At 57.5% G+C, this 13,561-nt stretch overlaps 2 protein-coding genes across 8 annotated transcripts; one reads left to right on the top strand and one right to left on the bottom strand.

The window, feature by feature from the left end:
- The first annotated feature begins 1,851 nt into the window (after nucleotides 1–1,851).
- On the top strand, nucleotides 1,852–6,469 carry PLSCR3 (phospholipid scramblase 3). 5 transcript variants are annotated; one of them, XM_069483304.1, is made up of 8 exons: nucleotides 1,852–1,998; nucleotides 2,327–2,382; nucleotides 2,643–2,878; nucleotides 2,970–3,012; nucleotides 3,107–3,327; nucleotides 3,550–3,711; nucleotides 5,417–5,578; nucleotides 5,765–6,469. In XM_069483304.1, exons 2-8 carry the CDS (start codon nucleotides 2,376–2,378, stop codon nucleotides 5,819–5,821), a joined length of 888 nt encoding a protein of 295 aa, XP_069339405.1. In that variant the 5' UTR covers nucleotides 1,852–1,998; nucleotides 2,327–2,375; the 3' UTR covers nucleotides 5,822–6,469. The 5 variants fall into 5 exon arrangements, with proteins under 5 accessions (XP_069339405.1, XP_069339403.1, XP_069339404.1 ...); XM_069483302.1 differs by having other exon boundaries at nucleotides 2,210–2,382; XM_069483303.1 differs by having other exon boundaries at nucleotides 2,206–2,382.
- Nucleotides 6,463–13,416, bottom strand: TNK1 (tyrosine kinase non receptor 1). Of its 3 annotated transcripts, XM_069483300.1 has the most exons (13): nucleotides 13,381–13,416; nucleotides 11,872–12,051; nucleotides 11,682–11,752; nucleotides 11,380–11,571; nucleotides 11,093–11,248; nucleotides 10,692–10,975; nucleotides 10,202–10,475; nucleotides 9,045–9,139; nucleotides 8,544–8,723; nucleotides 8,222–8,301; nucleotides 7,489–7,787; nucleotides 7,308–7,403; nucleotides 7,003–7,223 (listed from the first exon to the last, which is right to left on the bottom strand). In XM_069483300.1, the coding sequence occupies exons 2-13, from the start codon at nucleotides 12,032–12,034 to the stop codon at nucleotides 7,110–7,112; spliced, it is 2,004 nt and encodes a 667-aa protein (XP_069339401.1). In that variant the 5' UTR covers nucleotides 12,035–12,051; nucleotides 13,381–13,416; the 3' UTR covers nucleotides 7,003–7,109. The 3 variants fall into 3 exon arrangements, with proteins under 3 accessions (XP_069339400.1, XP_069339402.1, XP_069339401.1); XM_069483299.1 differs by lacking the exon at nucleotides 13,381–13,416 and having other exon boundaries at nucleotides 6,463–7,223; nucleotides 11,872–12,123; XM_069483301.1 differs by lacking the exon at nucleotides 13,381–13,416 and having other exon boundaries at nucleotides 6,463–7,223; nucleotides 8,544–8,708; nucleotides 11,872–12,123.
- Between the last annotated feature and the right edge of the window lie 145 nt (nucleotides 13,417–13,561).

Here is a 13,561-nt window from a genome sequence, read left to right as displayed (position 1 = left end):
CAAGATCCTATGTGTGTACCTCACCCCAGATATTCTAATTTAATTGATATAAAGTGGGACTCTGGCAAAGGTATTTCTTAAAGCACCCCAGATGATTCTAATGTGTAGCCAGGGTTGAGAACCACTGTTGCAGTGTATAAGTCTCAGGTCTCTTTGGCAAACCCTCCAACACTTCCCATCTCAGAATACAATCCAATGGTCTAAAAGGTCTCCTGTGACCTCTCTGACCTTCCCCAGCAAATTCCATTCCAGCAGAACTGGTCTTTTGTTCACTGAACAAGTAAGACACACTTCTGCCTCAGGGCCTTTGCCCTTGCTCTTCCCTCTGCCTGAAACACTCTTCACCCAGAAGTCTGTATGACTCAATCCCTCTCCTTCAGGATCACCTTGGTGATGCCTTCCTAGTCTGCCCTCTTTTAAATGGCAACGCCTGCCCTCTACTCCCTACCCTCCCTATCCTGCTCTACAGCACTTATCACCATCTGACTTCCCATTTATTTTAGTTACTTATTATCTGACTCTTCTCAATGGAATGTAAGCCCCAGGAGGTCAGGAATTTGGTGTTTGTTTGTTTTCTGCTATATATTCCTATCACCTCAGTGCTGTCTGACATATAGTAGGTGCTCACTAAATCTTCACGGGATCACTGAATTTCTGTATGTTTATATGTTTTGGTGGAAGCTAGCTCAAGCTTTGGGCCATGTGGAGTCTGAGACACTAGGCGATACCAGGGGAGAGGTCAGGCATTTGAGTCTGAAGCAGATGAGGACTGAAGCTGCGGGAGGAGCTGAGCAGCCCTGGGAGAAGGGGCCAGGATAAGTCCAGAAGAACAAGGACATAGGGGCAGACAGAGGCCCCTTCCACCCTCACTTGCTTCTCCCCCTGCTTCTCTTGGCAGGTGACACCTCCATCTGCCTGGTTACTAGACAGGCATCTGGGGTCATCCTTCACTAGTTACCTCCACATCTCACCCCCCAAACCAAGTTCTATATTATTTTTCTTAATACCTCTAACGTCTGCCGCCTCTGTCTGCACTAACACTACGGCAGCCATCCTTTCCCCTAGACTATTGCGCACCTCCATTGTTCTCGACATGGTAGTTTGCAGTTTGAATGATCTTTCTAAAACACACATTTGACCTTCTCTTTTTGTCTTAAAATCTTTTGGTGGGCTCCTTGCTGTCCTTCGGGCCAAATCCCAGCTCCCACGAGAGCCTCTGTGCACGTGGACAGCACTCTCTCTAAATTCATCCCTTGCGCCGTCCGGCCGGTAGGCTCCCATGGCTTCCTTGCACCTGCGGACCTCCCTCTGCTCAGGACCCAGAACCCAGAGCTCATCTTGGGGGAAGCCTTTTCTGACTGCGCTACCTCTCTGCCCCACTCCCCCAGGCCTCAACTCACGCACACTCATTACGACACTGGCGGCCCGTCAACCGCGTGGCGGGGGCACCTGAAGGAAGTAGTGTAATTGCGAGGCGCCTGTGTGGGTCACCGCTGCGTCACGGAGAGAGGATGGCGAGGTCGCCCTTGGGAGGTAGAAAGGGAGCCAGGAGCCAGTCCTGGAAGCCAATGAGTGAGTGTGAAGGGTGTTCCGCTGCGTCAGCGAGGCCCGAACCCAGGGCTCAGCACAGCCGGGCCGTGGGAGCGCAGCGCAGGCAGCCCTAGCTTTCCACCAAGGGGCGCTGAGCACTCCGCGGACCTGGCCGGGGGTCGCAGGGCTGGTGCTTAGCCCGCCGCCCTTCCCAAGCGCTCTTCCTCTCTGGGCATCTGCAGTTGGAGCGGAAGGGGCGGGGACGCGGGCGGCGCCAAGGAGCGCACAATCCAGGGTCCGCGGCCCCGCGGGACAAGAGGCGGCCTCCTGTCTGCGCAGACGCGCAGCTCAGGCCGAGAGGGGCGGGGCCTGGACGGGTCGAGGGGCGGAGTCAGATCCCGGGCCCACCTCCCAGAGCTCTTGAGAGCCGCCGAGTGCTCTGCACCCCGACTGTGCTTAGGGCTTCAGGTGAGCGGGGGCACAGAGGGGTCAGGGAGACCGCCCTCCAGGTCTGGCTGTCGGTCTGACCCTGGGTCCATCTATCTTGCTGTCCGCCAACAGCCGCCTCCACAGAGAATGGGAGAACAAAGGGAGGGGGCGGTTCTGGGGCCCCTGAGGGAATCCAGGGTCCCAGGTACCCCGCCCCGCCCACTGACACTTTCGGTTTCTTCCGAGTCAGAGGCGCCGCCCGAGAGACCCTGGGCCGGCGCGCAGCTGCCTCTCCGCGTTTGCCTGTCCGTCTTTGTGTCTGTCTCTGTGTCTGTCTGGCTGTTTCCGAGCTTGCCTCCACTTCCAGAACTAAGCCGCCCCGACACCGACATCCCGAAAACTCCAGCCCCTTTCTCATGGCAGGTAAATGTGCGCAAGGCCAGGGGTCTCCGTTATCCCCCCACAGACTTGGGAGCCAGGTGTGGAACACATCCTCCGAGAATGTGCTCGGACTGGCTGGGTGGGGCCCCACCCTTCCTCCTGGGGAGCCTCCGCCCTGCTCCCCTGCCCCATCTCTCTGCCTCTTCCCGCCACATTTCCCCCGCAGGCTTGCGGGCCAAGGGCTAAGGAATGAGGGGATGAGGCCACGGGTCCCTTTCTAATCTAACCCTGCCCCCCAACAGGCTACTTGTCCCCCAAAGGCTACGCCCCTTCGCCCCCACCTCCCTACCCTGTGACCGCTGGGTACGCGGAGCCGGCGCTGCATCCTGGGCCCGGGCAGGCACCAGTGCCTGCTCAGGTACCTGCCCCTGCACCTGGCTTCGCTCTCTTCCCCTCGCCTGGCCCCGTGGCCCCAGCGTCTGCTGCCCCCTTCTTGCCACTGCCAGGGGTGCCTTCTGGCCTGGAATTCCTGGTGCAGGTGAGTGGGAGGAAGGAAGGGTTATGGGGAGGGGACCTGGGCGTGCAGGTGGACCAGCTGATGTCTGTGCTGCCCCTAACTCTGTTTCCAGATTGATCAGATCTTGATTCACCAGAAGGCTGAGCGAGTGGAAAGTAAGTAGGAGGAGTATGTTGGGCCTCATGACGGTGACAGGGATGGTGGGCGCCTAGGCAGGCTGTGTCTGAGTTTCAGTGTCACCCTTGGCAGCGTTCCTAGGCTGGGAGAACTGTAACCGGTACGAACTGCGCTCAGGGGCCGGGCAGCCCCTGGGCCAGGCGGCCGAGGAGAGCAACTGCTGCGCCCGTCTGTGCTGTGGTGCCCGCCGGCCTCTGCGTGTCCGCCTGGCGGACCCCGGGGACAGGGAGGTGCTGCGTTTGCTCCGCCCACTCCACTGTGGCTGCAGCTGCTGCCCCTGTGGCCTCCAGGAGGTGGGTGGGAGGGGTGGGGTCGGGAATAGGCTCTGGTAGGGGGCGGGCCTTGATGGGGCGGGACAATGATGGGGCAGGCCCAGGATGAGGCATGGCTGGGTGGGAGTGGGCAGATGGGGATGGGAGGTTTAGTGGGGGGCCAAATAGGTAGAGTTGGGACTAGTGAGAGCTTGGGCCAGGGTGCCCTGGCTGGGCAGTGACCCTGTCTGCTTCCCACTCCAGATGGAAGTACAGGCTCCACCAGGCACCACTATTGGCCATGTACTACAGACCTGGCATCCCTTCCTCCCCAAGTTCTCCATCCAGGATGCCGATCGCCAGACGGTCCTGCGAGTGGTGGGGCCCTGCTGGACCTGTGGCTGTGGCACAGACACCAACTTTGAGGTATCAGGAATACAGGGAGATTCCTGGGATCTTCATAAGCAAGATGGCAGCTTCTGTGAGGCAGGATGGCCAACATTAAGGTCAAGATCCTGAGCTCATCAATCCAAATCCACAGTGACTCCTACCACATTTGCAGTTTTCCTCCACTGGGAAAAAAGGATGGCCCCATGGTCTTATAATAGTATGGCAAAGAGGATTTCATCTTAAGGACCAGTGCTGATGGTTACATACAACTCCAAGTTGGTGGTGGTAGGGAACCTAAGGCCAGGCTGGATTTAGGGTGAAACATGACTAAGTCTGCCATGGGCTGGGCCCACGTGGCTGCTATGCATAAGTTTGTGAGCCCAGGCCCTGGAGCAAGTGCTAATTTAACGTGTTAACATTTCGTGGCTTGCCTGCCAACCTAGAAGTCCAAATGGCCCCTCCAACCTGATATCCAGGTGATATTCTTCTCACCATGCATTCCTATCACCAACCCGGAGCCTGGACATCCCAAGTGGTGAGAATTTCAGAGTGAGGCCTGGGAAACACCTTGGTTTGCAGAAGACAAAGGCACTCCACAGATCCCTGGGTCTTTAAGGGATAATTCCCTGCGCAGATAAGGGAAAAACAACAGATATAATCCAGTAGACTTTCCAACACTTCTAATGAGGTGCACTACGTAAGGTTACTTGTAAAAAATGAGTCACCTTGGTAGCTGGAGGGAGGTTCTATGATGGGAACTGGTTGGAAAAGAGATAAGTGGGTGATCCCTAGATGAGAATGTGTAGATTGTGGGGTTCTCATAGTGTCCCTTTTACACAATTATGAATGGTCCATACTTGGGGCTGCACCCTTGGGACTGCAGGGCTAGCTAGGACAGGTCCCGCCCAGCCTAGGACTGGGCTGCAAGAAGTGTGCCAGAGCTGTAGGACAGTGGGGAATAAGGATGGGAAGGACACAGAAGGAAATCACTCCAGTTCTATTCACTGGAGAATGAGCACAGCAAAAGGACCAGGAAGTCACTGTGAGTTACCACCCACATCAGTGGGGCCTGTTGCTGCTGGACTCAGAGAGGCCAGTGGAAATTGTGGTCCTCCAAGGCTACTTACTGCTTCCCTTTCCCCTAACAGACAGGCTTGTATCCCCTCTAGATCAGGCTTGCATGCAATGCTGTACAGGCCCCCCACCCCTACTTTGCAGAGTAGGGAAAAGGCACTCCTTTGGGTAGACAAAGCCTTCCGGGAGCGTGCTTGGCTGGTAGAAGTACAGTCAGCATTTCAGCAGCCTTCCTTGCCCTCTCGGCTAGGGTACTTTGTGCAGGGCACAAACTGCACCCACTGCGGGTGGCAGGGACATTGGGAACCAAAGAAAACCTAGCAAGCAGCCATACACTAAGGGGATTAGACTATATCATGCTTCCAGTCCTCCCACCACTGATGTCCATTTATTTCACGCATGGCTTTTGAATAGCAACAGATCAGAGTCTGAATCCTGATTTTTGCTATAGACTCATAGTGTGACGTAGGGTGCCTCTTCCCCAGCTGTTGCAATCTGTGATGGGAACCAGTTGGGAAAGAGGTAACTGGGTGATCTCTGGCTGGGAAGATTCGCTGAGTGTAGAGCCTGCACAGTTCACACATGGCGACCGTGGGAGTGGGATTGGAGGCAGGTGAGATCGGTTACTTTCTCCCCAGTTGGGTCCTTCCTCCCTCCCTCCCGACAGGTGAAGACAAAGGATGAATCCCGCAGTGTGGGTCGCATCAGCAAGCAGTGGGGGGGGCTGCTCCGAGAAGCCCTCACGGATGCAGATGACTTTGGCCTGCAGTTCCCGCTGGACCTGGACGTGAGGGTGAAGGCTGTGCTGCTGGGAGCCACGTTCCTCATTGTGAGTTGTCTGCCCTCCCTCCCGTCCTGCTTCTCTGCTCTCGTATGAAGCTTTGTGCACTTCCTGGCCTCTTGCTAGGAGAAGGTTAGGGATAATGTTATGGGGGGTTGAGGTTCCAGAGTTGGGTTGTGAGAGCTGGGCTAGCCTGGCCCAGCAGATCTCCTGCTGACCAAGGCCTCCCCTCAGGACTACATGTTCTTCGAGAAGCGAGGAGGCGCTGGGCCCTCTGCCATTGCCAGTTAGAAGCCGCCTCGGTGTGAGGAGACCATCACCTCAACCAGAACTCAAGATGGTCACTTGCCCTGGCCTGGCCTTCCTCAGAGGCAGCCCCTTTCCTTCATGTGCAATGCAGGGGACAGACTGGAGGCCCATCCCTACCCTACTCCCTGGCCTCCTCCCCTGTGGTACCCACAGAAGAGTATATATGAGAGTCTGTCCCCTGCTACCTCCCACCACTGTCTCCTAGCAGTCCCTCAGCACACAGGCATATCGGCTTTCAAACTTCCCCTACCCACTCCCTCTTGCCCCCTTCTGGGGGCCTCTGCTCCAGAGGAGGCCTCTGGAACCCAGGACTTGGGTTTTATGGTTTTGCGACAGGGCTGGGTGGGGAAGGGCAAGCGGCACCAAAGATGGCAGACATAGCCACCTGCATCAGCTTGGCCAATTAGCTCAGCCTCAGACTATGGCACTTTGAGGGGGTCCCCACCTCCCTACCAACAGCTGTAGGGGCAGGGCCCCAGTGCCAATTTCCTCTCCCCCTTGGGCCCTGCCCACAGCTGGTGCTTGCTGCAGCTTCCTGTGCCTTATTTAACCACCCCTTCCTTCCCTTGCCCTAGGAAGGAGGCTGCATCTTTGTATGTTATATTCATATAAACTTTGTAACTTTTTGGACGTTAGAAGATGTATGTCACGGGGGAGGGTAGAAAAAAAGAGTTGGTGTGGGAAGAAACAAAGGGAAATGTGGCAGCTGAATTTGGGCAGGGGCGGTCTGCCTCATAATCCATGCTACCAGGATCAAATGTCCTTGAGTCCAAGAGAGCAATTGTCATCCCCTACAATGGCTCTGGGCCATGTGTCCCAAGTCAGTATGGCTGCTTCCATCATCCAGACGACTGCTTACAGAGTTCAGGGTGGTAGCTAATGACAGTTCAGGGTGGCTCTTCCCATGGTCCAGTGTAGCCACTTCATCATTCTCTGTAGCGAACAGAAGCTTCCTCTGGATAGGATATATAGCAGCTCTTTCCTCCAAGTCCTCCTCTTGTTTGGGAGTGTGGTGGGCAGAGTGGATTAGATCCTTCTTGGCCCAGCCAAAGGAGCTTGAGCCCTCAGAGGCCAAGGGGCAGGATAGGCAGGAGACATTGTCAGTGTCTGACCCAGGGCTCCTCCTCTACCACCCATAGCAGGTGGGATTTCCCCAGGTGGGAAAGTCTGCCCCTGTCAGGACCTTGTTCTGGTTCTGCTTGGTCCCACATGGCCAGGCCCTGAGAGGCCCAGGCTTTCCATGCTGGCGTACATGCCCAGGGAACAGAGCTCAGTGCCGGGCTAAGACATAGCGGCTGGCAGCTGAGAGGTCCCACTGGTAATGCTCCAGGATGCGCCGGCAGTCAGCTCGGGACCGGCTACTAAGGTGGAAGAGCTGGTCTACCTGTGGGTGCAGCAGAGAGGGCAGCTGACCACTAGGTGTCAGGGGTAGAAGAGGAGGTAGCCCGAGAGAAGGGTCTGGCTTTACCTTGAGGTTTCGGATGGCAGACTCCACATCTCCCCCAGTGGCTCTTAGTGCTGCCTGGCACTCCTGGTGGGTGACTCCATGTACGCTGAGCTCCATCTGTGGGAGACAAAGCTTTATTTAGGTTCCTGCCCCAGCCTGTAACCCCTTCTGGACTACAGTGGCCATTGCAGGGAGACCTCACCTCTATAATCTTCCTTTGCAACTCAGGGTTGGGCAGGAGGGCTCCAGTGGAGACAGAGGCTTTAGTGGCTCCAGGCACTCCCATGGGGTGATTGTGGGGGGGTTCTCTTTTGGGCCAAGGAGGCCGCTCCCTAGGGGGCTGGCCGGGCTGAGAAGAGCTGGAGGCGAAAGGCAGGCGTGGAGGCAGGCCTGGGGGTCCCTGGGGCACAGCTCTGGCTTGTCGAAGTTCAGGGGGGCTCGAACCACCCCCTGTGGGGCGAGTGGCCAGGGACAGAACTGACTCCAGACTCTTGGAAATGCCTGTACAGTTGAAAAAGAAACAACTTGAGAGGAGGCACAGATGCTAGGTCCGGCCTTCTTCTTGCTCTCTGTCTTACCTGTGCTAAGCTGGATGGTTTTGCAAACATAAGCAGATAAGCTAGCCAGCCCGGCCCTCAGGACAATCCATACATTAGATGGGACAGGAAGACAGGCGTGCAAATGGACACCAAGGCCTAGGCAGCTGAGGGCCCAAAAAACTGAGTGCTCAGGGTCAAAGAGTGGGGAGGTTCTGTTCAGTAGGGAAGGCAGGGTGGCTTCCTGTCTCTTAAGCTCTCACAGTATAGCTAGGATGCCAATGGACAGAATTTGGAGGAATGAAATCATACATGCAAAGGCATGGATTAGGGGCAGGGGGCACAAATGGAGGGCTGTTCTGGATCTCCTCAGAGACCGTAGAGTCCCACCGTGCCCACCTTTCATCCTGTGTAGGGGAATGTTCATTCTCTGGCCCCGTGCTGGGGGTAGATCCCGAAGCTTTTCCTTCTTTCTGTCCCTGTCAGAGAGTGATCCAGTTCATCCTCAACACCACCCCTCTCCACCACACATACCAATGTTCCCCCTCAAAGAAATTCTCTGGGACGCCTAGGAGACCCAGGTGGAAGCTCTAGCTGGGAGACAAGTCTAGGATCACCTCCAGCTTCCACTCTGGTCCTGTCCCCAAGCTTCCCTTCCAGAGAAGTTGGTGGACTTGGTCCCCCCAGCCCAGCCCTATCCCCCACCCTTTCAGGTCCTCACCCCTCTGTGCTTCCTGGGGGTTGCTCTCCTTGGGCAGGGGAGCCTCTGTGCACTGGACAGGCAGCTGGCGAGCCCGCCAAGTCTGTCAGCGTCACTGCCGAGGCCGGGAAGCTGCCCACTTTGAAGGTTCGACCATTCTGGCCCTTCCAGATTGTGGAGTTGGGGCTGTGGGAAGAGGAGCTGGTGAACGGGATGGGACAAGAGGAAGAGTGGGGTCTGGGCTGCAGCCCACAGTGAGCTCACCAGGCTGTGTGCCTTGGAGCCGCATCTATCTGCAGGAAGGAAAGCCTCTCCCTGATGCAAAAGTGCTCTGTGAGCCAGCAGCAGCCCCAGCAGGGAGGCCAGGACTGTGCTGGAGCTCTCAGGGCCCAGTGGGGAGAGGAGGAGAAGAGACAGAAGATCAGGGTTCAAGGAGTTGGGGAGAAGCAAAGAGGGGACCAGGAGTCAGGAAGGATTGGAGGGCGTCCTCCTGGGGCTGCTTGGGAGGTACAGGGCTGTCACCTGCCCTCGATGATGGTGATGAGATCACCCGGCTCCATCCTCAGGGCACCTGGCTCTGTGACATCCCTTACACAGCGTCCCTCAGAAGGCCAGGCCTATGAACACAGGAGGAAAGGGTGGTTGAGCTTGTGGCCTGAGTCAGAAAGGTAATATGGGAACATGGAAGAAAGAAGACTCCCCTCTGTTTGTGCACCCACCAATCAAACCCACACCACATATGTCCTCTGTGCTGGGCCCAGTGTGGGACTCTCCTTATCCCCCTGTTGTGATCCAGTGGGGGAGGTAGACCTAGATTCCATGCCAAGCTGTACGCTGCCCAGGGTTCAGGAGCAAGAGAGAAGGGCCCTGTCTCTACCTAGAGCTTCACAGCCACTGTCGCCTACCTGGTCCTCTCATCCTCAGCATCATCCCTCTCATCCATTCTTGCACTACCCCGGAGTGATATAATGTGCAAAGCTGGCTTGTGACTCTCCTGCTCAATACCCTTCCATATCTCCTAAATGCTCTCAGAGTAAAGACTAAACTTTAACAGTAGAGTGTTGTGATTTAGGGAACAGCCCTGAAGTCAAATTGATTGGTTTAAATCCAACTCCTCCACTTACTGTACGACTTTAGGCAAGTCACATAAACTGTCGGTGCCTCAACTGCCCCATCACTAAAATGGAGATAATAATTATCTCATCAGATGGCTGAGAGGATGAAATGAGTGAATCTGCATAAGGATCCACATAAAGCACGCAGTGTGGTACCTTACACAGGTCGAGAGTTGTACCTGTTAGCTAGCGTCACCTGCCATGCCTTGGAAAACCCTCCAGCAAGCAGCCCCTGCTCACTCCGCTGCCTCATTACTTCCATTTTCCCCTCCCGTGCTGAACTCTTCCTCTGCCTGTCAAACACCCCCTGCCACCTACTGGTCTCTCCTCTGTGCCCTTTTCTGGCCCAGACACAGACCATAGTCTCCCAGACTGCATCTAGCTAGCCCCAAGCTGCCTCCCCACGGCTCTGAGCTCCCTGCAGGTGGGGACTAAATCTGTTTTGCTCAAAGCTGGGTCCCAGAGCCCAGCACTGGCACCTGGATATGTTAGTCTTGTGCATGGAACCCTGGGACAGAGAATGAAGGAAAGAGAGACTGTATCTGAGGAGATGGGGGTCCCCACCTCTTGGAGAAGCACCTCCAGTTGGGAAAAGCTAGGCCGGTCAGCAGGGTGGAGGGCCCAGCAGCGCAAGGCGAGTGCGTAGAGGGCCCTGGAGCAGAGGGGAGGCCTAGGCAGCCGGGCTCGGTCCTTCTCCAGCCTCTGCAGGATGAGGTACGGCGGGACCCCGGCCCAGGGCTCCTCGCCCTTGGAGAACATCTCCCACAGCGTCACCCCAAACATCCACACGTCTGAGGGAGATGAGAAGGCTCCCTGGCGCAGGCTCTCTGGGGCACACCTGCGGAGGGAAGTGGAGATGAAGGGGGCCGGATATGTGCCCCTTGGAGCTCATCTTCCACTGAACGCCCCCGCTCCCTGTGTATCCAAAGTCCTCAAAAGTCCTCCTTTCCAAGGGCGACAACCCTTCTTGTCCCAGCCTGCCTCAGAAGACCAGCCCTCGAGCTGCCCAGCCGCTGCCCTCCAGACCCACCCAGCTCGAGCGCCCCGCCCTCACCAGGCGTAGGGGATGGGGCGGGGCCCGCCCATGACGTAGCGGCCCCGGGCACCGCCCAGCGGCCGCACCAGCCCGAAGTCCGCCACTTTGATGGTGCGTGGCGAAGCCAGCAGGAGGTTGCGTGTCGCGAGGTCTCGGTGCACTAACCCGCGGGACCCCAGGTACGCCATAGCCCCCGCCAACTGCCGCAGGAAGAGGCAGAGCAGGGCCACGGGCAGTGGGGGTGTCGGAGCTGGGGCCGTCAGGCGCGCGTGCAGGGAGCCTAGTGGCGCCAGCTCCATCACCTGTAGGAGCACAGCGCCTCGTGAGCTGCGTCCGCCCCGTGGGACTCTGACCGCCCACCCTCCTGCCGCACACCAGCCCCGGGGCTGTGCGGGGAACCAGCGTGTGGCTCTGCTCACCATCTGCAGAGGCTGGCCCAGAACAAGGCCGTGCAGACGCAGCACATGTGGGTGCTCCAGGTTCATCATGACCGACACCTCTCGAAGAAAGTCCCCCAGCTCTGTGCCCACGGGGCCTTCGGGACCTACCCGGAGGGACTTGACAGCCACTGGGACCTGGAGGCGGGGGAGCACCGTCAGGCACGCTGGGGAACCACCACGCCAAGGCCAGAGCACCGAGGGCATGAGGAACAGAGGGGGCAGCTGGGCTAGGAACCCGGGATGAGGTAGGGTCCCTGGACACTCACAGTCTGGCCGCTGGGCAGTGTCCACAGCCCTCGGTGCACCACGCCAAAGCAGCCTGAGCCCAGCAGCTCCCCCCTGCATACAGCACCCTCTGGGATCAGACACTTAAGTCCACCCTCTGGCTCAGGGAGGCACGGTGGTCTGTCCGAGGGCGGGGTGGACTCCTTCTGCTCTGGGGCAAAACCTCCAAGGATCTGAAACAGGTGTGGGAAATCAGGTGTGCAGAACCCTGCATCCCCCTCCAGCCACCTGGCTCACCTCATTCCCAGGCTTAAGCTGCCTTCCAATCCCCGACAACATGTACCTTGTAGACCCAGTTCTTAGGCTTGAGCCCTGAACGGTGCCTCTTTAAAGCTTCAGCCAGTCTGCGCTGGGCTGGGGAGGGCAGAGCAGAGAGAGATTTACAGGCAAGAAAAGGGGTGGGGGGTGGGGGAGACAGGCAACTGATAGGCTGGGGAAAGAGAGACCAGGGTCTTGAGGCAGGGGTCCCTCACCAGGCCGGCCCATGCCAATGCCGTCCAGGTCCTCAGGCCTTACAAAGTCGAAATGCTCTGGCCGAGTGACATTAAGCTCCTCAAGGATGGGCCGGTAAAACTGGGCCAGCTGGAGGTCCCGGAGCAGCCGCAGTAGCCACAGGGAGCCTGCCTCAGGGAGCATGTCTGGAGAAGGAATCCCTAAGGACGATGACATTCTCCTTCAGATGTATAGCCCAGGGTAGGCACCAGAGACAGGGTCTCCAGCTCCACTCAAAAGCCATCAGAAACACTCAGGTATGTAGGGAGGGACGCATCAGCCAGCCAGGAACCCTGCCATTCACACACACAAACCCCAGGTAGAATGTGCCCCATGCCAAGGTCTCCAGATACTCTACCCCTTACCACTGAGTAACCTGCCCTCCTCACACCTGAGGTTTTAGTACACTGCCTGCTCATACTAGACTCCAGGTGTGGTGCCTTCCTCAATCCTGAGATATGGCACACTGCCTCTGTACCCAGGACACCAGATACACAACCTTTTTAGACCTGAGCTACACTGTTGCACACACTCACTCCTGAGACACCTCCCCTCCTCAAACATGAGACATTTTTGCCTGCCGCACACACAGTGAAGATGCCCAGATATGCTAACTACTCCATACCTCAGACAAGTAGGTAGACTCGGGCACACACATACAAAGGTATGCTGCCTCCCACACTCTGCTACCTATGCACATACTGAGACCCTCGGATATGCTGCAAAACATGCCCTCTCAAAGCTGACACATCCCAGCATGGGGCTTCAAAATGGCCAGGCTGAATGCCACACGCCTCTCACATCTGTGTACTTGAGACACCATAGTTCACTGCCTCCAAACACCAAAGATACCCACACACACAACACACAAGACACCAACTACAGTGTCCACACATACCTTTGTTATACGGGCATACTGCCGCTCAACCCAGAGACAGACACCCAGCCTCATTGCCTCTTATACACTTGAGGCAGCAACATTTGAAATCAAATCGGGCATTTGCCATGGGCCGCTAAGCTGAGGTCCTGCCTAGAGAGCCACCAAGGCTACCGGGTGCACAGTCCCGTCCACACCCACCTCTCAGCTCCAGGTATAGATCCCTGCCGGCAGCCTGAGTCACTCAATCTAACTTGGCTTCAAGGCAACTCCACCAACCTTTGTTAAATAAGCCTCTAGGAACTGCGGGTACTGGCTGCCCGCACAAACACTCTCACACACACCTGGACACTCCCGCCCCCCTTAAGTGGAGGCCCCGACGCGGGGCCCAGCTGGAAACGCGGAGATGAGAGATGGGCTAGGAACTGCGCGCGAGCAGGGGGCAGGGAGGAGAAAGCCCAGGACGCTGGGAGACCCGGCACCGCAGGTGAGGTGGGGAGGGGAAAGCGTGCAGGAGGGAGACAGGAGGAAACGCGGCCGCGGAAGGGAAGGACCGGGCAGAGGACGGGAGGCCCGGCATCCCGCGGACGCACCTCAAGCGACGGCTGCTCACCTGGCCGCCCCAGCCCGGGGCGCGCTGCTTGGTCCCGACCCTCACCTGGCGAAGGCGGAAGCGGCGGCTGCGGTGCCGCCCAGGTTGCCCGCACTAAATCCCGAGAAGGGCGGGACAGGAGTAAATTCCGGGGAGGGCGGGGACCTGGCGGCTGGCCAGGGGCTGGCAAAGGCCGCGCCCC

The sequence above is a fragment of the Eulemur rufifrons genome, chromosome 9 (genome assembly GCF_041146395.1).
Source record: "Eulemur rufifrons isolate Redbay chromosome 9, OSU_ERuf_1, whole genome shotgun sequence".
NCBI classification, from domain to species: domain Eukaryota; kingdom Metazoa; phylum Chordata; class Mammalia; order Primates; family Lemuridae; genus Eulemur; species Eulemur rufifrons.
Note: the sequence above shows the minus strand (reverse complement) of the source record. Positions and strands in the feature narration are given on the sequence as shown.